At 35.1% G+C, this 24,857-nt stretch overlaps 1 protein-coding gene across 1 annotated transcript; it reads right to left on the minus strand.

Annotated features, from left to right (window-relative positions):
* Positions 1–1,545: 1,545 nt before the first annotated feature.
* On the minus strand, positions 1,546–22,883 carry prtgb (protogenin homolog b (Gallus gallus)). The gene is made up of 19 exons (XM_065277349.1): positions 22,817–22,883; positions 21,852–22,151; positions 18,448–18,592; positions 17,107–17,240; positions 16,706–17,005; positions 16,451–16,610; positions 16,127–16,374; positions 15,838–16,002; positions 15,358–15,672; positions 12,857–13,042; positions 9,582–9,677; positions 7,215–7,401; positions 7,006–7,133; positions 6,720–6,890; positions 6,353–6,535; positions 6,147–6,270; positions 5,524–5,662; positions 5,309–5,425; positions 1,546–4,285 (listed from the first exon to the last, which is right to left on the minus strand). The coding sequence occupies exons 1-19, from the start codon at positions 22,881–22,883 to the stop codon at positions 3,932–3,934; spliced, it is 3,519 nt and encodes a 1,172-aa protein (XP_065133421.1). The 3' UTR covers positions 1,546–3,931.
* Between the last annotated feature and the right edge of the window lie 1,974 nt (positions 22,884–24,857).

The following is a 24,857-nucleotide window of genomic DNA, read 5'->3' on the forward strand; positions in this document are numbered from 1 at the left end:
TGACGCAAGACGTGCGCTTTACCGCCGCACGCAGGCCTGGAGCGTCAGTACAGCTCCGTCTGGACTTTACTGTAGGGGTTTTTAAAGCCGAATCCTCTTGACCTAAATTACAGAAATATTTATTTAATATCTCAGAGGAACTTCAAGTAAATTATTTAATAGCACATTTGTATGTTTAACTTCAAAAACATTTACCGTTTTAAAGTTTTGATCAGTTTTTACATTGTAAGAGTTGAGAATAAGTACAAGTTATTGATATTATTACCTGTTATTTGACCTTCATCTGGTAGGCCTACTTTTATTTTATTGGTAGTCGTACTTACAACATATCTCTCCATTTTGCACGAGTTCTTAGTTTTCTGATATTTTGTAAGTGTTGTGGAATGGTCATATAATTTTATTTGCATAATTTTTATTTAATCTGCATATTTTTTGTTAGTAAGTGTTTGTTTATCTAATCATAAATGTAAATAAATAATTGTATTTTAGCGTTTTCCCAACCCCCCTGCCATTTCCCCGGGAACCACCAGGGGCTCGTGGACCCAAGTTTGTAAAACCCTCCTGTAGGGGTCCTGTCCTTGTCTTGTGGTAATATCATAGAAATATGCTACATATGAAAATACTGAGTGTATTATTATAGTGCAATGCCCAGTAGCACTGCTTTGTATTGTTTTGATTTTTTTTTATACTTTTGTCCAAATAATTATATATTTTTTGCCTTATGTGTAAAAAAATTTTACGATATGTTATGAAATACTAAATATATTTTGTCAAAAAGTAAAGCTTAATTAAATATATTTTTTAATTATGAAAATATATTTAGTTTTAACCTTCATATATTAACATATATTTGAAATATCTGAAATAATGTGTTTCAGCGGTAACAAATACATTTTGAAACACTAATTTTGAAACTAATGCACAAAAATACATTTCTGGCCAAAATCTTAAAATTTTATTTTATACATACTTTATACATTTTATATAAACTAAGTATTTTTTGCAGTTGATAATATATTTAATTTTAATATTTTCAAACCTGTTATGTAACACACAAAGTTTTTCTTACAATGCCACATGAATATAAATGCTTTAAAAATATTTATTTTTAAAAATATATTTCAAAATATATATAAAAAATATTTTTCACCAATATATTTTTTGGCCTTTTTTGTATATTTTGAAATGTATTTAAAATTATATTAGACTTTTTTTTTTGCCGTATGTATTTTCATTGGTCAGTTGTATTGGCGTCTATTAAATGTATACATATAACTAAAAAAACTTTAAAAAAAAGTAACAGATGTTTTGGTACTTCATTTATTTGTAACCATTTTAAATGTAGACGAACACATTTATTTGCTTGTTGCAATTTTTACTATTCAAACTGAGATGCCTTAGAAAGTTCTTAAATATTTATTTACAAATAAATATAGTTTGATGGCATTTCAGTAGGAAGATTACTGCATATTTTCAACTTATAAAAAAAATCAAAAACCAAACAATGTTATTTTTGAGGAATTTTTTATTATATTGTGCATCGTTCTGACCACTTTCTGGCATCCAACAGAACCAAACTGATACAGCATGTTATGTGTTAACACATAAGGGACTCAAATAATACAAATCCTAATAAACCAAAGAAACAAACAGATCAAGATCCAGACAGAGCAAGTATGAAGACCCAGTCCTTGTAAAAAATGTTCACAAAAAGTGTTTGGATTTACATACACAAAACATACAACAAGTTTAAAAGCACATATTAGAATAATAAAAAAAACACTACATTGACATACAGTGAAAATTAAGATTTTTTGGACAAAATCCTCTATAAGACAGATGTGTGGATTAGCAGTCGTAGTCAAAACAAGATGCAACTTTAATAAAGCAAATGCATTACAAAATGTCAAGTCTACGCAATATACAGAGGTGACCGCATTAATCTTTGGTATAGATTGAATTTGTTTTCTGAAATGATTATTTTGTGTCACCTCAATCAAAAGGGTTGTCCCAAAACTTTGATTTACCCAAACCATTCATACCACATCAACTCACACAATCATTCATACTCCACACACATACACACTTTGGTTAAACATGAGAACAATATTGTGATCATTTGTGTCCAAGCCAATTGAAAGAGGTTCACAACTCTTTGGATTTTAGCATCTATCTGCTTCACAACAATACAATCTAACATGAATGAAAAACACTGCGCTCACCCAAAATCTGAGCGCTAAAGCTATCTTGAAATAATGCTGGATTTCTTCTGGCACTTTCAAATATACAGAAATATAAATATATATCTTTGGAGGTAACTGTATTTTGGCATCTTTTGGCATTTTTGTATACATTTTCAGTTCATTCTTTGGATCAGACATTTTTTATATTGCAAATGACCCTCCCATCATAAGGCCATCATCATCATCTTCTTCATCATCATTCTACTCACATAAAGCTTTCAGAGTCTGGTGCAGTGACATCACCAGTGTTTTTGTGTTTTTTAGGTTTTTCTTATTTTCCAAAGAAATAAAGCATTTGTTCCCGTTTCAATACAAGTTAAGATCAGTCTGGTCAAGATGTTAATTCTCACAGAAAATTCATTACATGCTTCCCCATACTATAAACCTCTCCATATGGATTATCTAGACACATTAACTTTTGGTTGTGCTTCACAGAGGTCATTCCTGTATTTTCTGTGAGAACCTGAACAGATCTTGACGTGTACTGATCCAGGAACACAAAAGGAACTCAAATCCTCCACGTAGGAATCATAACGGCAAATGAACCTCACAAATAACTCAATACACAGCACCTTTAAAACCTTAAAAAAAAAACTGATCAACAACTTGACCTCTTGTGTAAATGATAAAGCATTCATAAACGACACAAAAAAAAAATAAACAGCACACAGAGGTAGTCTAACAAAAAACTGTAAAATATGACTTAAATAACTGCACACGAGATATTAATGTTCATCAGGATCTTTCTGTCAACAAACTCGAACAACCCATAAAAGCAGCGTTTTTACAATTTCAAAAAACTTATTTGTTTTATAACCTGAGGCACATTAACCTGATGACTTTTATCTTATTTTTTTATCTTTAAATGGAAACCACTATATACGGTGGGATCCAAACATCTGAGACCACATTGAAAATTATTTTCTGTTAACCTGCCAGTATTTTTTTATGATTTTCACAAAAGTTTCAGAAAATGCCTTCCAGATATTCAAATATGGGTAGGTTTCTTCAAAAATACCAAATCTTGAGCAAAAAGCTGAAAAAAATTGCTGAAATTTCGATTGCGGTAAAAACTCGTTGTCGGCAGGGAAAGAGTTAATTTAATGCTGATAATAAAGTTTTGAAGTATTTTAAACTGTTATAATCTAAGAAAGGTCAAACTTCTCATCAGGATTTTTCATTTAAAGCTTTTCACTTTGGTGGCCTCAGACCTTTGGACCTCAGTATATAAGAAACACCTTCATCGCATATAAATAAATTAAACTGAGAGAGTAAAGGCAGAAACCATAAAGCATAAATCATCTATGAAGGTCAAAAGATTGACTGAGGTAGAGAGACAGCAGTACAAAACTCCGTCTCTGTCATTTCCACAAACAAACATGAATCGCTCATCTGTTTGTGTAAAGCACATTTGAAAAATTCAAAGACATTCATCAATCGATCGCTGGCACACATTCATGTGAAATATTCCTGAAGAGAATACAAACGGCTCCCGGACCTTCATCTTTGGAATACTGGGAATTTCTCTGAACAGATCCAAAAGGATTGGGTAGTGCAAGTTCTTCAAAGCCAGCAGAATATTCGTGACTTACTAAAGCTATTTCAAACCGTTCAGATGTGAATCTTTGGCACAAATCCATGTGAATGAATCCTGAAGTGTGTTCATCGCTCCAGGAATCACAGATGAGCTATAGAGGAACGGCTACAAAGCGCACATCAGAGGAAGATTTCTGTTGGTTGTCTTGAATCGGACCGCACAAGCTCACAACACAGATGGATGTTTCTGGTAATTCATTCTGGACAGTATCATCAGGTGTAATAGAGGATCTGTTAGGACTGCTGGTTTGGGTCTCATCATGAGTGCAGTTTCCAGAATCACTCGTCTCTCGGCCGCTGGTCTCGCTGGTTTGTGAGCTCTCAGATTCTCCCAGTGGATGATAAAGGATGTGTAGAGAAGATCTCTGAGGAGAGACGACGCGCTCTTCATCCTCATAACACAGCACCGTCTTACCCACTTCATAAACATGACCGTGATCCTCATTCTGTTCAAATAAACATCACAGGTTACAGTCTCAGCATATTGCATGGATTTGTTAAAATATTCAGTTTTTTACTTTCAAAATTAGGGTTGTAAAAAGATTAATCGCATACAAAATAAAAGCTGTGTTTGCATAATATAATAAAAAAAGACACATAAACAATACACACACAAATGTATTACTATAAAATATATCAAAATAATAATAAAAATAAAAATAATAATAATAATAAAATAAATAAATAAATAAATAAATAAATAAATAAATAAATAAATAAATAAATAAATAAATAAATATATATATATAAATATAAATATATAAATATATAACATACATATTTATACACTATCTCAGCATTTTGCATGGATTTGTTTACATTTTCAAATTTTTTACTATCAAAATTAGGGCTGTAAAAAGATTAATTGCACACAAAATAAACGTTTGTGTTTGCATAATATATTTTGTGTTTGCATAACATAATCTAAAAAAATGATACATAAACAACACACACACAAATATATTAATATAAAATATATTTAAATAAATAAATATAAAAATAAATAAATAAATAAATAAATATATATATATATATATATGCAAGTAAATGTTTTTAAGTACATACATGCATGTGTGTGTATGTAAATATACAAATAATTACACAGAGTGCACAGACATTTATTATGCAAAAACAAACTCTTATTTTGCATGTGATTAATCGCAATTAATCTTTTGATATTTTACTAATTTAAAAAAAGTCACTAATTGCAGTGACCTAAAATAGATTTGAATAAAATTGTTTGCTTAAAATCAAGGTTTCTCAAGTGTGACCATATATGTGTGATCTAATGATGAGATGAGGAGCATCAAAGCTTCATATAACATTGATTTCAATCTTTGACATGATGTTAAAGATATCAAGATTGTTTTTTTACATTGTGTAGGAGACAGTAAATGAATAAAAAGACTTTAGATGGGTTTTTACAGGCAGGGTCACATATTTCATAAGCGTTATATGCAGCTACTCACAGCGTTTTTCTTTGTATTTGATTTCTTTCTGTTGTTAAAAATCTTCCATCTCTTCTGTTTGATCTGAGCGTCATTCATTATGGGTCCTGCACAGTTTATCTTCAGATTTGTTCCTCCCTGAAACCCAAAAAACATTTTTTCTTACAACCGTCACATAGCTAAGCTTTGTTATTTTGTCTTATATCAAATCATGAATGAGGTCAAATGATTTTTACTTTGGCATCAATGAAATGCGTTCTCATCATTGGAACCTGAACTTCTGTTGTCCCTGCTCGATGCTGATTGGCTGATAAAACACTGCCGTGCATGACCTCATTCCTCACCTGTTCAATCATTTTTGAGGGTGATGATTTCCTACAAAGGAGAAAAAAACTCTTATTTCTGTGGTTTTACATACACACGATCGTGTCTAACATCTGAGCAAGATTGAGAGCATACACTGCCAAAAATGATTTTCAAGAAAAAAATTCTTAGTTTTTTTTGTCTTGTTTTCAGTAAAAATATCTAAAAATTCTTAAATTAGATTTTAGACCAAAATATAAAATGTAAGTGATTTTGTGCATAAAACAAGCAAAACATCTGCCAATGGGGTAAGCTAAAAAATCTTTTTTTAAACACTAAATTCAAGAAAAATGCAAGAACAATTTGGTTACCCCATTGGCAGATTTTTTTGCTCGTTTTATGCACAAAATCACTTAAATTTGATATTTTTGGTCTAAAACTAGACTTATTTTCTTGGGTTGTTTTGCTTATCAAGAAATAAGCCTGCTATTCATTTATTGTACATATTAACACATATATTTTTCCTATTTAATTTATCTATAAAGACCGGTCTTACCGTGTTTTATTCTGAGTAAAGAGGATGCAGACGCAAAGGACGATGCAGATCAGAGCAATAAACACACCAACGATGATACCGGTCATGGATTTCTCATCGATGTGGTAAAGTCCGTCTATAAACGCTGTAGAAATACATGTGAGCAAAAATCACATCAAAAGATCACATAACATTGCATATTTTTTTTAAAAGCAAATATGTTGTACCGGTTTCTTCAGCGTGGCTGTCGGTGTGACGAGGATTTTTGTTCTGGTGATGTTTGGTCCTGAGCACCTGAAGCTCTACAGTACTAGAGAACGGACCATCACCCGCCTGGTTAGAAGCAGAGATCTTAACCAGATAAACATGACCCGACTCCAGCTTCTCCAGTAAAGCCATGGTGTTTGTACCTGAAAACACACAAATGAGTGTGAAAACTCAAAAAACTTCTCGTCAACTCATCTGGACTATGAGGTCAACATTACATCAATTTTTCTTAAAATAAATGAATAACATGCACAAGTTCTGAACTCTTATTAGCTTTTATTTTATATTCTTTCAGAGGAAAATAAAGGCCTGGTTTGAGGTTCTCACCTTCTTTCTGTAGGACCTGCCATTCGCCAGCGATCCAGGAGCTCTGTGAGGCGTACAGTATGGTGTAATGAGCTACAGAGAGATTGGGCTGCTCCGGTGCTCTCCATGAAACCAACGCTGTATCATCATCGATCAGAGAAACTTTAACACCCAGAGGAGGAGAGGACGGAGCTGTGGACCAGAAGAACTTATGAGAACACTGAAAGATCTGATCTCAGGTAGCTCTTCAACCACAGGTCACCTTATGGCATTACATCATGTCCATTATATAAATCTGGATAGATACCTTCAAGTAAAGTTCTCTGATAGACCGTCACACTCCAGGGACTTGACATCTGATCCATGTGCAGACGAACAGCAAAGTCATAGCGAGTGTTAGGCTGAAGTCCTGTGAGCGTCACCGTCTGTTCAGTTCTGAGGAGAGAGATTTAAAGTTAGTCATCTCATCTGTAACACATCACTGTGATGTTTAGAAAGCAGAAGGTCAGGACTCACGTCTGGATGTAGCGTACAGACGCCGTGTCAGACGGACTCACAGGTCCAGAGCGGACAGAATAACTGACGGGTTTTCCGGAAGTGAACGCAGGACGATTCCAGCTGAGGATCACGGAGGATGAACTGTTGGATTTAGCGTGAAGGTTTTCTGGAGGAGGCAGCGATGCTAACCTGCGGTTGGGTGCAGCTGAAATAGAGACAGACTGGTAGTTATTATTTGAACAAGATACTGTCAAAAACACCAAACACAACCTAAAACTAAAAGCAAAGTAAATTAGGATCGCAAAGATCATGGGGTCGAGTCCTGGGAACACACAAGCATAAACTGCAAAAAATGATTTTTTTAAGAAAAAAATTCTTAGTATTTTTGTCTTGTTTTCAGTAAAAATATTTAAAAATTCTTTTTAAAGACCCAAATTTTTCTTGATGAGCTAAATGACCCAAAGAAAATAAGTTTATGCACAGAATAACTTTAATTTGATATTTTTGAGTCGTTTTGCTCATCAAGAAAAAACATCTTAATTTAAGAATTTTTAGATATTTTTACTGAAAACAAGACAAAAATACTAAGAATTTTTTTTCTTGACAATAATTTTTTTGCAGTGTACATGACTTTCTAAATATCTAAAAACAAGATGTATTTTCTTGATGAGCAAATGACCTAAGAAAATAAGTCTAGTTTTCAAGCAAAACATATGAAATTTAAGTTAATTTGTGCTTAAACAAGCAAAAACATCTGCCAATGGAAAAAATGTTTTTCTTCAATTTACTTAATTCAGAAAAATTCAGTAAAAAATCTTATTTCATTTGGCAGATTTTTTTCTTGTTTTAAGCACAAATTTGCTAAAATTTGATATGTTTTGTCTGAAAACTAGACTTATTTTCTTAGGTCATTTGCTCATCAAGAAAATACATCTTGATTTAAGAATTTTTGGATTTTTTTTTACTGAAAACAAGACAAAAATACTAAGTAAGAAAGTCATTTTTTGCAGTGTATTACCCTGGCCAACAAATGTATTGATGTCTTGTTTTCAGACCTGGTTTTTGTTTTTAGACAAAAATATAAAAAATCTGCCAATGGGATAAGAAAATGTTTCTCTTAAGTAAATTTCAAGCTTGTTTAAAGCACAAATTAACTTAAATTTTATGGTTTTTTTTGTCTATAAACTAGACTTATTTTCTTAGGTCGTTTTGCTCATGAAGAAAATGCATCTTAATATAAGAATTTTTTGATATTTCTACTGAAAACAAGACAAAAATACTAAGTAAGAAAGTCATTTTTTGCAGTGTATTACCCTGGCCAACAAATGTATTGATGTCTTGTTTTCAGACCTGGTTTTTGTTTTTAGACAAAAATATAAAAAATCTGCCAATGGGATAAGAAAATGTTTCTCTTAAGTAAATTTCAAGCTTGTTTAAAGCACAAATTAACTTAAATTTTATGGGTTTTTTTGTCTATAAACTAGACTTATTTTCTTAGGTCGTTTTGCTCATGAAGAAAATGCATCTTAATATAAGAATTTTTTGATATTTCTACTGAAAACAAGACAAAAATACTAAGTAAGAAAGTCATTTTTTGCAGTGTATTACCCTGGCCAACAAATGTATTGATGTCTTGTTTTCAGACCTGGTTTTTGTTTTTAGACAAAAATATAAAAAATCTGCCAATGGGATAAGAAAATGTTTCTCTTAAGTAAATTTCAAGCTTGTTTAAAGCACAAATTAACTTAAATTTTATGGTTTTTTTTGTCTATAAACTAGACTTATTTTCTTAGGTCGTTTTGCTCATGAAGAAAATGCATCTTAATATAAGAATTTTTTGATATTTCTACTGAAAACAAGACATTTTTTGCAGTGTAAGTCACAGATGTATTTGTAGTAAAAACCAAAAATACATTGTAGACCCATACATAATATCCTCATGATTTTAAGTAAAGATCATGCATTTATCATTATAATATGTTTTGCTAAGGACTTCATTTGGACAATTTTAAAAGTGATTTTCTCAATACTTCATTTGTTTGTATACTCAGATTACAGATTTTCTAATAGCTGTATCTTGACCAAATATTGTCTTATCCTAATCAAACATGGAAAGCTTACTTATTTAGCTTTCAGATGAAATCTCAATAAAAAAGACCCTTTTGACTGATTTTGTGGTCCAGGATCACAAACTATTAAAGTAATGTATTGATTGAATGCACTGTAAGCTGTTTTGGATAAAGCATCTGATAATGCATAAATATAAATTAAAATTTATACTGTATGTTCACATTTGACCTTTCAGGGTGTTATGCATATTTTATTTTTCCAATGAGCAAATCAGAAAATATACAGCTTACATTTAAAAAACATTTGTGGACTTACAGGGACATGCTGGAGTGTTGACCGTCTGATGTGCTTGATATCCGTCACCGTCAGCACCGAATGCCAAAATCTTCACATGATACTTTACTCTGGGACCTGGAGGACAGAAATCAATAAAAACATTTACTTTAATGATCTTATATCTTCTTCAAAGATGATGTTGAGGAATTGTGTTGATGATGTCTGTCTCTCTTCATGTCTTTCATTCAAGAAGTGTGCTGCTTTAAACAGATTCATGTGTGCAGTTCACCACACAACCATGGGCGGAAATCCCGGGGGGGTCGGGGGGGACAGGACCCCCCCTATCTGAGGGTTGTCCCCCCTAAATTATCATTAGAATATGTGTATTGAAAATAATTTAATGATTTATAATACTTAAACTAGTTGTGTAAGAAGTGAAACAATACAAATGCAAACGGAGCAACAACAAAAAAACGTTTTAAATATTTGGATTCCCCCTCCCTTGCCTCACAGTGGTTTGGTCCACTGCCCACGCCCCTTTTACCTCACCACCACACATTCCGGTGGTAGAGAAGTGTACGGAGCCGACGCGTTAATAAGCTATATACAATACAACGTTTCCCATCACTTATCAGTTTATCCTCATATGTTTTAAAACTGGACTATTTTGACATATAAACATGAACATATTTTGTTTTCTGAGAACAGAAGCAGATAAACGATCAAGAAAACATTTTTATGCATTCATGCAGAGGTGAGGCAGAGCTGAAAGTAACAAATTACATTTACTCACCTTGCTGTAACTGAGTTTTTTGTGTACTTTTACTTTGAGTAGTTTTTAAAATCTGTACTTTACTTTTACTTAAGTATGTTTAAAGTATTGTTGGTTACTTCGCTACATGTTAAATCATATCCGTTACTGAGTAAAAATAAATAAAAAAGTAAGGTGATAAAGACGCGCCACGGTCGGATGATTGATTGATGGGCGGGGGAACGCGCAAAAAGAACCATGGAGAGGGACGAGACAGGCGCAGGCTAATGCAGACCCTCAATTCAATTCTTACGAAAGAAACCCCTGGCCATTGACGCAAAGCGATTGTTTCATTCAGGTAGGGTTCATGCTCTTGAGTACGGAGTTTGAGAATTGCCGACCGTGTTTAACCGCTAATTTGCACGATGCATTTTTAATACATGCGCATTATCTTCCGAGGTCTAGCAGCTTCGCGTCAAGTCAAACAACTTGAGAACGTCCTCGAGAATGCGCAGATCATTAGACATTGCAGAGAGAGAGAGAGCGCGAGAGAGATAGATTGAAAGACATCAGGTACACAGGTCTGGGAGCTAATAAACGTGTAAAGGATGTATAGTGTATAGCCATGGCACTCATCTCATTATATGTTCATTTATGTATATAGTTTAATAACAATGTATGTTACCAGCAATACATCAATTACAACCTTCATATAATGATTGTATTTACTAGCTGCTGACCTCATATTATTTTTGCTTCAAAAGTGCATAACTCACCTGTAAAAATCATTAAATAATTCCATAAATGTTTCTTAGTTATAAAAAGCTTTTTATTTTATTAACATTTGTTATTGCACTTTAATTGTAGAGATGTTTACAATTAAAAACATAGTTTGAGATGTATATATCCTTCCTTTGTGAACTATACTAGAAACCTCTCCCCGCTGTAAAAAAGTAACTCTTAAAATTAAAATGACTTTTTACTTGAGTAGATTTTTAGACCAGTAACTTTACTTTTACTTAAGTAAAATATTATTAAAGTAACTTTACTATTACTTAAGTAGAAAATTGTATTACTCTTTTCACCTCTGCATTCATATGTATTAAAATTAAATTTGCGTCCGTTCATAGAGAAAGAGAAACGTTTTCTATCTGTACCCATTTCCTTGCAAGTACAATTTTGCCTGTATTATTGGTGTCCCCTTCAAAAATTGTTCTTGAAAAATTTTATGTTTATTGTCCCCCCCAACATTTAGATGAGATTTTCGCCCCTGCACACAACCAAAAACTTCTCTAAACTTAACTTACAAAAACAATAACATGAAGATATATTCAAGCGATAGTCGTCATTTCACCATCTATTAGGTTAACTACAGGACCTGATATACTCCGGTTATGAGTAGTAACCCACTTTTAGCCAAAAGAAACTTGAATTTGGTTACATGTGTTTGTTGCCAAAATATCTTGTGAGATGTCTGATATTTCATCATGTAAGCAAAGTCAACAGTGATGATGAGGTATTCGCTTTTATTTATTTTTGGGCTTTGATTAAACATCTATAAAATTTTGACTGACAGCCCTTGTTTTAGCCTAGACATCTGGAGTGTGTTTAGACGGTTATACGATATCTTTTAAACGCAAAATTGCTTGCTTGCATTAATATGAATATATAAAGACATTTAATATCTTAAATGCATGTCAGATATTTGCATACAACACAAAGTTTTCTGGGTGATGTGTTTATTTCTGTGTCTGAAGCTTAAGCGTGTGAGGTATCACATAGAAGTTTGCTGTTTTTAAGCCTTTTAAGGACAGAAGGTCAGAGGTTATAGGTCATCTTCAAAAGCGCTGTTCAGCTGCAGAGACGTGAGCTTAATGACCAGATAAAACTTTATGCTGAACCAGTTACCATGACCAACAATGACCATAACATAAATATGATGCTAAATAATCCCCCCTTTCATTTTGGATGAATTTGGCTACTTGCTGAGAAAACGTTTAATTAAAATAAACTCTTCTGGTAAAATAATCCTTGATTTCAGTTCAAGTGTCCAGTTGGAGAGGTATTGGGGAGGGGGCGGCCTCACAGGCATCTGCCCGACCTTAAACCCCAACACAATAGACGGCCGTGGTGAAGCACTGGGGAATTATGGGAAAACTCAAAGGAGACATCTGGGGTGTGACCTTTGACACTGAGGGGATATTATGTGACACGTAGAAAGGCGAAAATAGTGCGGCCAGGCCAAGCGTGAATAAATCTGAACAGAAGAAGGTCTTTATTGATCCCAGAGAAAATTGGAAATCTGAGTCAAATCCATTCAGATTCAGCCAAAGCCAAACACAAAAGAAATAAAACGATTGAAGTAAATCTGAAATAGTTTTGCTTTTCAAGTTTGACTTAAGAAGTGTATGTAATGTTTTTAATATAATAATAATATTAATAAATATAATAATGTTCAACTACAAATAATGCAATTAATTTTTTACTAACTACAATTAAAACCATTGAAGCGTTGAACCATCCTGACTAAAGTCAAATGAGTAGATGAAGTTTCTTTACTCACTGAGACCGGTGATGATGTACTGGTGGTCCTGTGGGGGAAGTTGAATAATGGAGTCCTCTGATTGGCTGTCAGTATGAAAAGAGAGTTTGTATCCCTGGACGACAGCATCACTGTGGGCTGGATGCCAGCGGACCGTCACAGATGTACAGTTTACAGGTTCAAGCTCAAGGTTTGGTGCAGGAGGCACTAAGGAGGATCAACAGATAGATAACATTAACCTCTATCAGTGTCTCTCATAATAACATTTGAACTGATGTGGTTTCAGATATTTTTTTGAGAAGCAGTTAAAGAATGAAAGATTTTTGTGCAATGAGAGAAACAGACAGTTGATAAATAACACTCATCGTGTAAGACCTGTAGAGTCTGAATCAATAAGAACTGACATTAGTTAATAACTTTAAAGGGTAGTTTACAAAGACATTTATACAGGTTTGTATCAACATGAAAGTGGGAAATTATGATTTTTTGGGTGTACTGTCTCTTTAAGGGCCGACACAACATCTTAAAGACACACAGAACTGAACATCTTCACTTCCATGTTGTAATCACATTACAATCCTGTTAAGGTTGTGGGTTCAATCACATTTTTTCCATGTCACTTTGGATAAAAAGCATCTCCCAAATGTATAAATGCAAAGATTAAACATTAAATATTTAGCTTTACATTCCTTCTGTATGACACAAGTTCACAATAAGTTTGTGTTTGAGTAAATATCCATCAGAAAATAAAGGTTTATATCCCCGTCACCATCTCTTTACACGTGTGTGTGTCCTTCTCTATTCTTCTCTTTAGCTCAATACTGCCTGAAGCTTTGCTTGTATGACCCTGAAACCGTGCCATGCTTAACTCTTGACTGACAGTTAGGGTTAAAGGTCACTGAGCAACAAATGAACTGCAGGAACAAAACCAGGTTCACAATAAAGAGCATCTGTCACAGCACGACATTAAATAAAACTACAAGAGAACCAAAACACTACTGAGAGGAAAACTTTATTGCTTTGCTCTTTCATATCTTAGGAGATTTGATGAAGTTCACAGATGTTTTTCAGATGTTTTTCCTAAAACTGCTTAATAGAAATTGATCAAATACAATAAAAGTATAGACTAACCCAACCCTAACGCTAATGCAGATTGTATAGGTAAACTATTCTGTATTTGGGTAAATATGATGAGAAATTTTAGGTTTATGTTCTTTAAAAATCTTCAATATTATTGACGTTTGAGTGCAGAATTGGCAAATCTGAGCCCAGATGGTGTCATTATCATGAGATTTTTCTTTATTTAAATTTTTCTCTATTTAATCGCATGTCTAGGAGAAATAATTATACTGTAGATATTACAGATCAGTGATTTATCTTACTATAACCCAAGAGATTTTAGGATCATTTATGACCACAAAACTGTCCTAAATGAGTGCCACACTGGAACAATTATTTTCTTTTTTTTAAATTCTTACATCAAGATGCATTTTCTTGATAAGCAAAATGACCTAAGAAAATAAGTCTAGTTTTTAGACAAATAAATATAAAATGTAAGTAAATTTGTGCTTAAAACAAGTAAAAAAATCTACCAATTGGGTAAACCATTTTTTCTCAAATGTTCTTGAATTGATTGTTTAAGAAAAAGTTCAAGATTTTTTTTCTTTTTTTGCTTGTTTAAACCACAAATTCACTTAAATGTTTTTTTTTTTTAATTCTCAAGTCAAGATGTATTTTCTTGATGAGCAAAATAATCGAAGAAAAAAGTCTAGTTTTAAGACAAAAAATTGATTAAACAAGCAAAAAAATCTGCCAATGGGGTAAGCAAATTTTTTTAAAAACTTTTTTCTTAAACACTTAATTCAAGAAAAATTCAAGAAAAAATGTATTACCCTATTGGCAGATTTTTTGCTTGTTTTATCCACAAATTCACAAATTTAATAAATTTTGTCTAAAACTCGATTTATTTTCTTAGGTCATTTTACTCATCAAGAAAAAACATCTTGATGTAAGAATTTTTTAGATATTTGTACTGAAAACAAGACAAAAATAGTACGTAAGAAAGTCATTTTTTGCAGTGCATGCTTTAGTATGAAGATAAGTAATTGTTCTAGCTTCATATGAAAGGAAACCATGAATGCAGCAGCTCTTGAAGTGATTGTTAGTCACAGTAGCTGCGTTTCAACTTCATACGGCCCCATGCAAACCGATATGCAAATGACATCAAAATACAGCAGTCGACTCCTGAAACGCTTTTGCGGTATTTTGATGTCATGCACTTGACGGTTCTTGTGATGCCACATGAAGTCGAACACACCTCTTCTGTCTTGTCCTCCAACGAAACATAGCGCCCCATATTTAAATAATGATCATGTGACTTTTACACACGTTCGGTGACCTGTAAATGCAAAAAACTGATTCCACTGCAGTTTCCTTTTCCAAATTGCCTGAAAAACCAACTGGAAGGGTAATGGAAACGCAGGCACTGACGACATCAGAAGAGTATGAGATCCGGCTCTCACCTGCGGCGCTGGATGTTTTTGACGTGCGATGAGAGCTCCAGGCGGACGGTTGACTCCAGCCAACACGAGTGGATGCTGACATACGGATCAGATAGATGGTGTCCACCTGAAGGCCCTGAAGAAGATGTTGAGTGCAGTTCTCACCCTGGACGGGCAGCTCAACAGAAGTCACATGATCATCCGCTGCAGTCCGGTACGACAGACGATACGCAGACACGCGACCACGGCTCAGTTTGGGAGGAAGAGGCTGCCAGGACACCAGAATATCGGTCGGGCTGCGGCTCATCAGACTGAACTCTGGTGTTCGGAGAGGCACTGGGGACAAAAAGATCAACAAATGATATAAAAAAGTGATCACAAGATCATTTGATGATTTTAGTATCTTAGCAATTCTGAGGAGACATTGTTGAGACACATACGAGATTATTGGTTAGCTTACAACGAGTGGTGCATTATGGGAAATTGTGTGCATTATCTCACCATTCTCCAGTGTTTGTTGAGTAACTTGCTCTGACATGCGACTGGCACCCATTGGCATGTAAGCGACGATATAAAACGTGTAGTTGCGCGCTGGTTCCAGATCATCAAGAATATGACTGGTGGTATCGTTTCCGATGACAGCCTGATACTCTTCATTATTTAGACCTGAGTTCACAAATTCATATCTCAGATTACTTTACAACTGCAAATTATATTTAAGTTATAAATGAAGCTCAGCTCTGTTTATTCTCTCTGTTAATGATCTGACAGAAATCTTTCTAGTACTCACCCTCAGATTTGGTGTAGTGTATGGAATAGGCGATAACTTTATTAGCGTTGTACTGCGGTCTCTCCCACGCCAGTAAGATGGCAGAACTGGAGATGGTTTCTGCACGGACGTTCTGCGGCGCACCGGGACGATCGTCTGATTGAATCACGACGAGACGGGCCGTGGACAGAATCGAGCCCTGAGAGTTTTCTGCTTGGCACTGATAGAAAGCTTCATCTTCTGGGATGATCTGGGTTATCACCAGTTTACTGACAAGTAACAAAAACAAACTAGTAAACACCAAAGTTCACCATATTGAGAGGTCACTAGTAGAGTCTTTTATACCTGTTATACATCTTGGTGCGGCCGTGGGAGTGAATCACCTGACCGTTTCTAAACCAGGAGATACGAGGTGCAGGCGTCCCTTTGGCCTGACAGGTGAAACGTGCCGTACCGGCTCTCGGACGGGTCTGGCTCTCTGGTCTCTCCATGAAAGATGGAGGAACTGTAAAGGTTACATTTATTATTTGCTAAAAATCGTCAAGTTTCAATGTATGGAAACAAAATTTGCATATATTTACTAGATGAAGAATGTCTTACCGAGGACGGTGATGGTTCCAGATGCCGTGGTGTAGTTACGTGTACCCGGTGTGGTTGCTCTGCACACGTACGTGCCACCGTGCTGCACCTTTACGGCAGAGACGATCAGGTTACCGTTTCCCATCACCCTGGTGCCAAACACATCTATGGGTTTGGAGTCGGCCCTGCTCCATGACACAAGAGGACGAGGTTTGCCCTCCGCCATGCACTCCAGAACCGCAGGTTGATTGAGACTGACAGTGATGTTTTGAGGTCCTGAAACGATCTGTGGTTTTATCCCGAGAGTCCTCGGCACCAACACTGGATAAAGAAGAGAAAGGTTTAACTAACAAACTACTGCTAAACTAAACCTACAGCTATCATTGATGTCTCAGAGCAGATTAAACTCAGCAAACACATACACGGCCTGACGATAAGCTCGGCTTCTTTGCTCTTGACTTGACTGGCTGTGTTTGTTGCTGAACAGCGATATTTCCCAGCATCTTTTACGGTGACGTCACGAATCTGCAGAACTCCGTTTGGCAAAGCTGTAATTCTGAAACACACAAAAATACTTTTAGAGTTAAAAACTAAATATATTCATAATGATCATTATTTTTTGGAAAGCTGTAAGCACCAGTTGTTTGTTGAGCAGAGGTTGTTTCTATATCAAATACAATTATTTTACATTCAGGATCCCAGAAAGCAATAGTTGTTATTTCACTGTCTAGGTTATTAGACCCGATATAGTCCGGCTATGAGTAACTTACTTCTAGTCACAATAAATCTAAATTTGGTTATGTTTACACTGCAAAAAATGATTTTCAAGAAAAAATATTCTTAGTATTTTTGTCTTGTTTTCATTAAAAATATCTAAAAATTCTTAAATTAAGATGCTTTTTCTTAATGAGCAAAATGACATAAGAAAATAAGTCTAGTTTTTAGACCAAAAATATCAAATTTAAGTGATTTTGTGCATAAAACGAGCAAAAAAATCTGCAAATGGGGTAAGAAAAATTTTCTTGAATTTAGTGTTTAAGAAAAATGTTCAATATTTTTTTCTTACCCCATTGACAGATTATTATTTTTTTGCTTGTTTTATGCACAAAATCACTTAAATTTGATATTTTTGGTCTAAAAACTAGACTTATTTTCTTGGGCCATTTTGCTCATCAAGAAAAAGCATCTTCATTTAAGCATTTTTAGATATTTTTACTGAAAACAAGACAAAAATACTTAAATACTTAAATGTGTCGTTTTGGCCAAAAAACTTGTGAGATCAATGTAAATAGCAAGTAAAGCCAACAGTGATAACAAGCTGTTCTGTTTCATTTATTTATTGGGCTATGGTTAGACATCTTTTAAATGTTCACTGAAAATTGCCTTGTTTTATCTTAGATGTCTGGGCTTGAAAAGACTCCCAGCTTGGTTTTAGTTGGTTAAGATGGTATAGCAGGCTGGTATAGCAGGCTTCAAGAGGGATTATGGAGACCCTTAAGACTAGGACCAGCTTAAGAGTGTGCAAATCCGCTCTAAGACCACCCTGCTTAACCAGCTAAGACCAGCCAACCAGCTGAGTGTGGTGGGTCAGCTGGTCTACTAGCTAAAACCAGCTTAAGAGTGTCCAAAACCACCCTGCTTAACCAGCTAAATCAGCTTAGGTTTGGGCTGTGTTTGGACGGCTATAGACGCCTTTTAAATGCAAAATTGTTTGCTGGGATAATTCCAGATGTGAAGTTAAATGTTACTAGTTAAGTGTGTACCTGTCTGAATCCAGAGGTAGAGATCTTTGGTTAAAGTCCCAGGTGATAACGGCTGCGGGTCGTCCATTAACACTACATGAGAATCTGGCAACAGACCCCGCTGTGATCTCAACAGAGACCGGATGACTTATAATCGACAACATACCTGTAAAAGAATGAGAAATGACTGAAGTTAACATCAAACATGGATCATGCACACATGTTGGGTTTAGTGTGGGCTTTGTGATGGAAACATCTGAATTTACATTAACAGACTGAAAATTAAATACTTTTAAAGTCAATTTTGACTCCATGTTGATTTCATTGTGCATGTAATTGTCTTTCTGTCCCAAATCAATAGAATTGCTTTTAAAACTAATCGGGTTACTGACACAGACAAATCCCCCATAATCAGCACTGAAGTCTGAAAGATTAGAGGACATGTTTACCAATAACACAAAGTCAATGTAAACATGCTTTAACACATCTGATCTTTCTCTCTGAACACACTGTTTCCTTGGTTTATACTGCAATGTATAAATATATAATCATCCCTGTAAGCCGTAATCTATATAGGGGGCGGTGCAGTGGCTCAGTGGGTAGCACTGTTGCCTCACAGCATGGTCTCCGGTTCAAGCCTCGGGTGGTCTTTCTGTGTGGAGTTTGCATGTACTCCCTGTGTCAGCGTGGGTGTACTTCGGTTGGCCTCCCACAGGCCAAAAACAGGCAAGTTTAACCTGTGTATGGATTAACCAGTTCTTGCCATGAAGCCATAGTTGCTGGAATGGCGTAAAGAAGATCTAATCTATATAACACTCACATCACAATCCAAAAAAATCACAGAGACAAATAAACTGAAATGAAAGGAATCAAGGAAACAAAAGATGTGAAAGATTTGTTTGCACATGTATTTATCCGCTGAGATCTGTTTTGTGATTGGCTGTCTGTTAATGGTCAGGCTGCACGGTAGCCAATAATAAACAGCTGCTCCAATCAATGGATCAATTGACCAATGACAGTGAATAATGACTCTTTATAGATCAGCAGAAATCAATAACACTTCCATTCTCCTAATGTATATATGTGTTTAATGCATATTAACCAAACCAATACTAGATATTTAGAAATGGATTTAAAATAAACTTCAAGGCTGTGTCTTATTGAGACCACAATAAAAACAATAATCATCTACCTTTCCAAAACAAAAAGTGATCAGAGAGACACCGGTCATCATTTTTACCCAGAAGTCTCTGAGTTAATGGAAATCAATAACAGTTCAGCTCCTGATAAAACTGACTCATATAAATTCAAACCTGTCTTTATTTATATCTGAGGTCTGATAACTCACTGGTCTCCACTTCAGAGCAAAATCACCTTAAACTATCCAAACATCTGCCCAAACTTTCAAGTGAATATCGACTGAGACGCATCTCACAGAAACATCATTTACTCAAACATGCTAAATCTTTAAAGGGTTTCCTGATATTTGAATAAAGACATGAGTAAAATAAATATTACTAACTCATCTGATCACAGATTATAAACAACTGAGGCTTTAGTTTTAACTTTAAGGTCAGAAATGATCATATTTATCAGTCCAGCAGCACACAATTTATATTTTAATCCTACAATAAATGTTTTACCTCGATTATCTTGTTTTTTTAATTGTTTGAATCAAAGACTAAAATTGAAAATCAAAAACAATTAATGCATAGCCCTAACTGTAAGTATCACAGTATTGTTATCGGATATCAGTACTGTGGTATTTATATAGCATGGAAGTAAATGATAACTATATACATGTACTATGGGATTTACATGGCATTACAACTACTTTAAAAATACTAGAGTACTGCTATACAAAACCATGGTAACACCATAGTAATGTTTTATAAGGGCCTCCAAAGCCAATAACACAAATTAAAAAGATAAAAAGCCAAAGAGACTTAAACATGTCAGACATATAAATCAGTGTCTTTAGTGTGTGTGTGTGTGTGTGTGTTTCTGGTCCAGTAAGGTCATTAGGGTCAGTATAGAGGTCAGATCAATGCCTGGGTCTAACAGGACAAAGGTTGCCTGCTAAAGATCAAAGGTCAGTCAAGTCCGTCTGTTCAGTCAGTTTTGGCTCAGGGTGATTAAATGCATTCAGGACTGAACCTGGTGTCCAGCGTATCATTCATACAAACATCCTGATATTTAACCTAACCAAATAACTTACTTAAACTATCTCAGACTTCAGCTTTGAGTTTGTAATTACTTTTGGTTACGAGTAAAACAGTGAGTACAGCTATAAATTAATACTTAAAATTATTATTTTCTTTCTTTTGATTTGGGGGTCAAATGTGTCTTCGAGATGTTAGACTGGTTATTTTGACAGTGGCATGTGTTTGTGGTTTTTGAAAGCTCAGTGTTTGGCTTAAACGCAGATTTATAAAACAAGTAGAGTGAACCATAGAATCCATAGAGTACAAAATCAAGGTTAAGTCTAAAGAGCATCCAGCTGTTCCTATAGAGCCTTTCTGCTTTATCACCTTCACAAACCCTGACAAGTCGAACAAAACCTCAAAAGACCAACATTAGTGAAAGAAAGAAATGCATCAGTCAAACTGGACCGTGGACAACAGCAGGCGGATCACGGCCCTGGACAACACATAGTGATGTGAAATAAAGACAATCCCACAACCCCGGTGACCTGCTGCCCCTCTTCTATTGGCCTTTAGACAGACGGGCAGTGAAGCAAACCAATACGACCCCCCCTTCAGTCCACAAACACACAAAACACCTCAGATTGACTGAGTAACCCTTTAACACCCGGGATACTTGAGATGGACATATCTTTAACTTGAATTTGGTTGGGTTAGGCATGGTGCTCAAACACCAAAATTACTAAAGTTAAGAAAATACTTTTTTTTAAAAAGGCAAACAAACTTTGTTTCAGTACTTGACAGCATCTGAATGAAAGTTTATACAGATCAATTAAAGCACTTACAATATCTTCTACATCAGAAACTTCTTCTTTGCATCAACAATCTAAAAATGAAAGCTCATGCAACACAAGGGTTCGGTTGTGCTTGAACTTCTGCAGGTCTTTGTGAAGGTCAGGGCTCAAAGAGTTGAATAGACACAGATGTTTCTATGTCCACAGCAGGGATTTATTCTTCTCTCTCAGAGGGCAACCAGGGTCATGACGGACAATGAAAGCCAATGAAAAGATTTCTGTGTGTGGAGCTGACCAGGAAACAATTGCACCGGTGAACCGCATGCAACATGAAAATCTGTTTGTGCATTTATGCACCGCAGTAAATGTTTAGTTCTCTATCCATTATGAAACACAGAGATAAGGATATCTCACAGCCATGTAAGCTAATCCAACTAAAAACCTTTACTTCCAAACACATGTCGTTGTACACCATCTCCATACGTACCTGAGATTGTAAGATGCGATCTTTGGCTCATGATGGCTCCGTGTTTGTTTTGGGCAAGGCACTGGTAGAAACCTTCATCTGATTGTTCTGGTGAGCTCCACACGTTGGAGATGTACAGGGTCCCGTTGGACAGAAGCTGCAGACGATGATTCTCCTGTAGTCGGACTCCATCCTTCATCCAGTGCACGGAGACGGGCGCCTCACCTTCAGCCTGACAGTCAAGAGAAACCTGCTCACCTCGAGATGTTTGAACATCACTGGGCTCCACGACGAAAGACAAATCACTAAAACAAGAAACAGCTGGAGGAGAGAGAATATAAAAGATTTATTGTTGATCAAAGATCAAGAAATGCAACACACCTGAATTTTTTAAATAAAGATCAAATGAAAACCATAAACACAGTTTGTCTAAACTAAGACATAAAGATTTATGAGAGAACACGACTTTGAATAGATGTAATCCTTTTAGTCATGGTCAGCTTACTCTGTCACTAATGAAGAAGTTCACACAGTAAAATGATTTCTGCCTGATCTGACCCTTTAAAATGACTTTCACTGGCATATTTAACCATATTAAAGCAATGTCATAAACATATTTAAAGCCATTTTCATTTGTAAACTTTTATATTTAAAAATAGAATAATGCAATAGTGGTTGTATAATTGTTACTTTATTTCATCATTAAACATTCAAGAACAAAGCAATATTTTAGTTTGAAAGATAAAGTTGCTGTAATTGCTGGTACCCAAACAGTGTCAGACTCCATTAGATAAATGACCACAGATATCACCTCAACAATATAGCAACTATCTAAAATATCATAAATATTAAAAAAATCTTAAGTGAATAAAGTTTCGGTGCTGTTTGTTTACAAAGCTCCACACCATACAACCATGGACCGTCTCTATTCCAACCTTTACGCACATGATAGCTCTTAAAATAAGTAAGAATATAACACCTCTTACCTGAAAACGACATAATCCAAAATAAAATCAGCAAACGCTGATGTGTTTCCCATTTCACAGACCCCATTTATCAATAATTCACAGTGATTCAGCGCGTAAAACCAGCGCGCATCCGAGGCGCGTCATGACACCGTAGACATCAGATCACTACTGAACCTTCAGTCAACCGCGCGTCACCGCGAGCTCGCACCCTTCCTCTCTTCCTCCTCCCCTCGAAACCGTGACCCACACAGATCATTCAGAACCCTGACTAGCATCAACACACTGACAGTTTTCATACTGTATCAATCCTTTTTCATCCTTTAGTTACTGTAAATTTCAGATCACTGCTTCACAATTCTGCATCTTTTATATTTAATAAATTACCTTATTTATTATTTTAACAGATTCATGACAAACAAATCAGGTGTGCAATAACATCAGAACTTGTTGACAATGAAATGTTTTTCTACAAGCTCACTGTTGGAAGTATATTTTCTGTTTAACATAAAGAGCAGTAAATACAATATTTTAAGCAATATGCTAACGTAACAACATGCATATATTTTATAACTTATAATTTTGTTTTGTATCATTATTTCTATAGTCTATCTTTTCACCTTAACTCTCTATACTGTCTGTTATAAAACACATTTTCTGTAAAGCTGCTTTGCAACAAGTATGAAAAATGCCACTGGAGTAAATGTGAAATGTGTTTGGTTTTCTGATATACATCTCATCCCACAGCTCTGTAAACTCAGATGACACAAAACATTGAACTCAAAGCAATAATGAGAGGAGATATTTGGTCATGCATGTGTGTATTGATCCTGAAGGCAGCTGTATAAGAGCCGGACCTTACAGGACAATAGATGAGCAGCTGTGAGACTAAATGCAGAAATCTTCTAATCTCACATATGAGCATGTATGATAGCGAGGCCTTGTTTATACTCATCATCATTTTAGAGAAAATAATAAATTCTGTGAATTATGATACAACTTTAACATTCAGAGGTGTCAGCATCATAAAGACTGCAATAAATCTGGTTCACTACTAGCATTTTTTATGAACTAGAAAGGCTTTGGATGCTAAGGTTTTTTTAGGGCACTTTGTGGGGTTTACATAATGGTCTCTGGATTTTTCAATATCACATATTACATTTGTGCATTTGGCAGACCAACTTACAGTGCATGACAAGATATACGTTTGTATCAGTATGTCATTCAATGAAATATGACACATAGTATTTTTGTGCAATTGTCACCAATCACATTTTCTTCAGACATAGTGAAATTTTGTCCAATAAAATCTCAAGGAGTGGTTTTATATTATGAAGGACAACGCACAATTTTGCTGGAAACGTTTTTTTTTTGGGGGGGGGGGGGTGACAGACGTGAATCACACAAGCGGTCAGTCGAGTGGACATCACGGACGGAGATCAATACAGCCAGAAGTCATTAACATTGTATGAATATGCGTTGGGTCATGGGAAAGGGGACACGGCACCCGGCAACTTCGATCTTATTGGTTAAAGCTAAATCTATGGTGAACCCCCATCACTATGACCCGTGTGGACAGCTGAATTGTTGAGGGGACCTTTGACCCCCCACTCCCCAAAACGCTGATTTGATAGAATATGCAGAAGAGTATTTATTAATAATGTTTGCCAAGTCAGCCATCATTATTACTGTTAGTTAAACCTCTCAACCAACACTGCAAAAAATTATTTTCAAGAAAGAAAATTCTTAGTATTTGTTTTCAGTAAAAAGTTCTTGATGAGCAAAATGACCCAATAATGTGCATAAAACAAGCAAAAAAATCTGCCAATGGGGTAAGCAATTTTTGTAGAATTTTTCTTGAATTTAGTGTTTAAGAAAAATTTTCAAGATATTTTTTTGCATACCACATTGGCAGATTTTTTTGCTTGTTTTATGCACAAAATCACTTAAACTTGATTTTTTTGATCTAAAAACTAGACTTCTTGGGTTGTTTTGCTCATCAAGAAAAAACATCTTAATTTAAGAATTGATATTTTTACTGAAACAAGACAAAAATACCAAG

Source organism: Paramisgurnus dabryanus, chromosome 23, assembly GCF_030506205.2.
Source record: "Paramisgurnus dabryanus chromosome 23, PD_genome_1.1, whole genome shotgun sequence".
Classification (NCBI taxonomy): Eukaryota; Metazoa; Chordata; class Actinopteri; order Cypriniformes; family Cobitidae; genus Paramisgurnus; species Paramisgurnus dabryanus.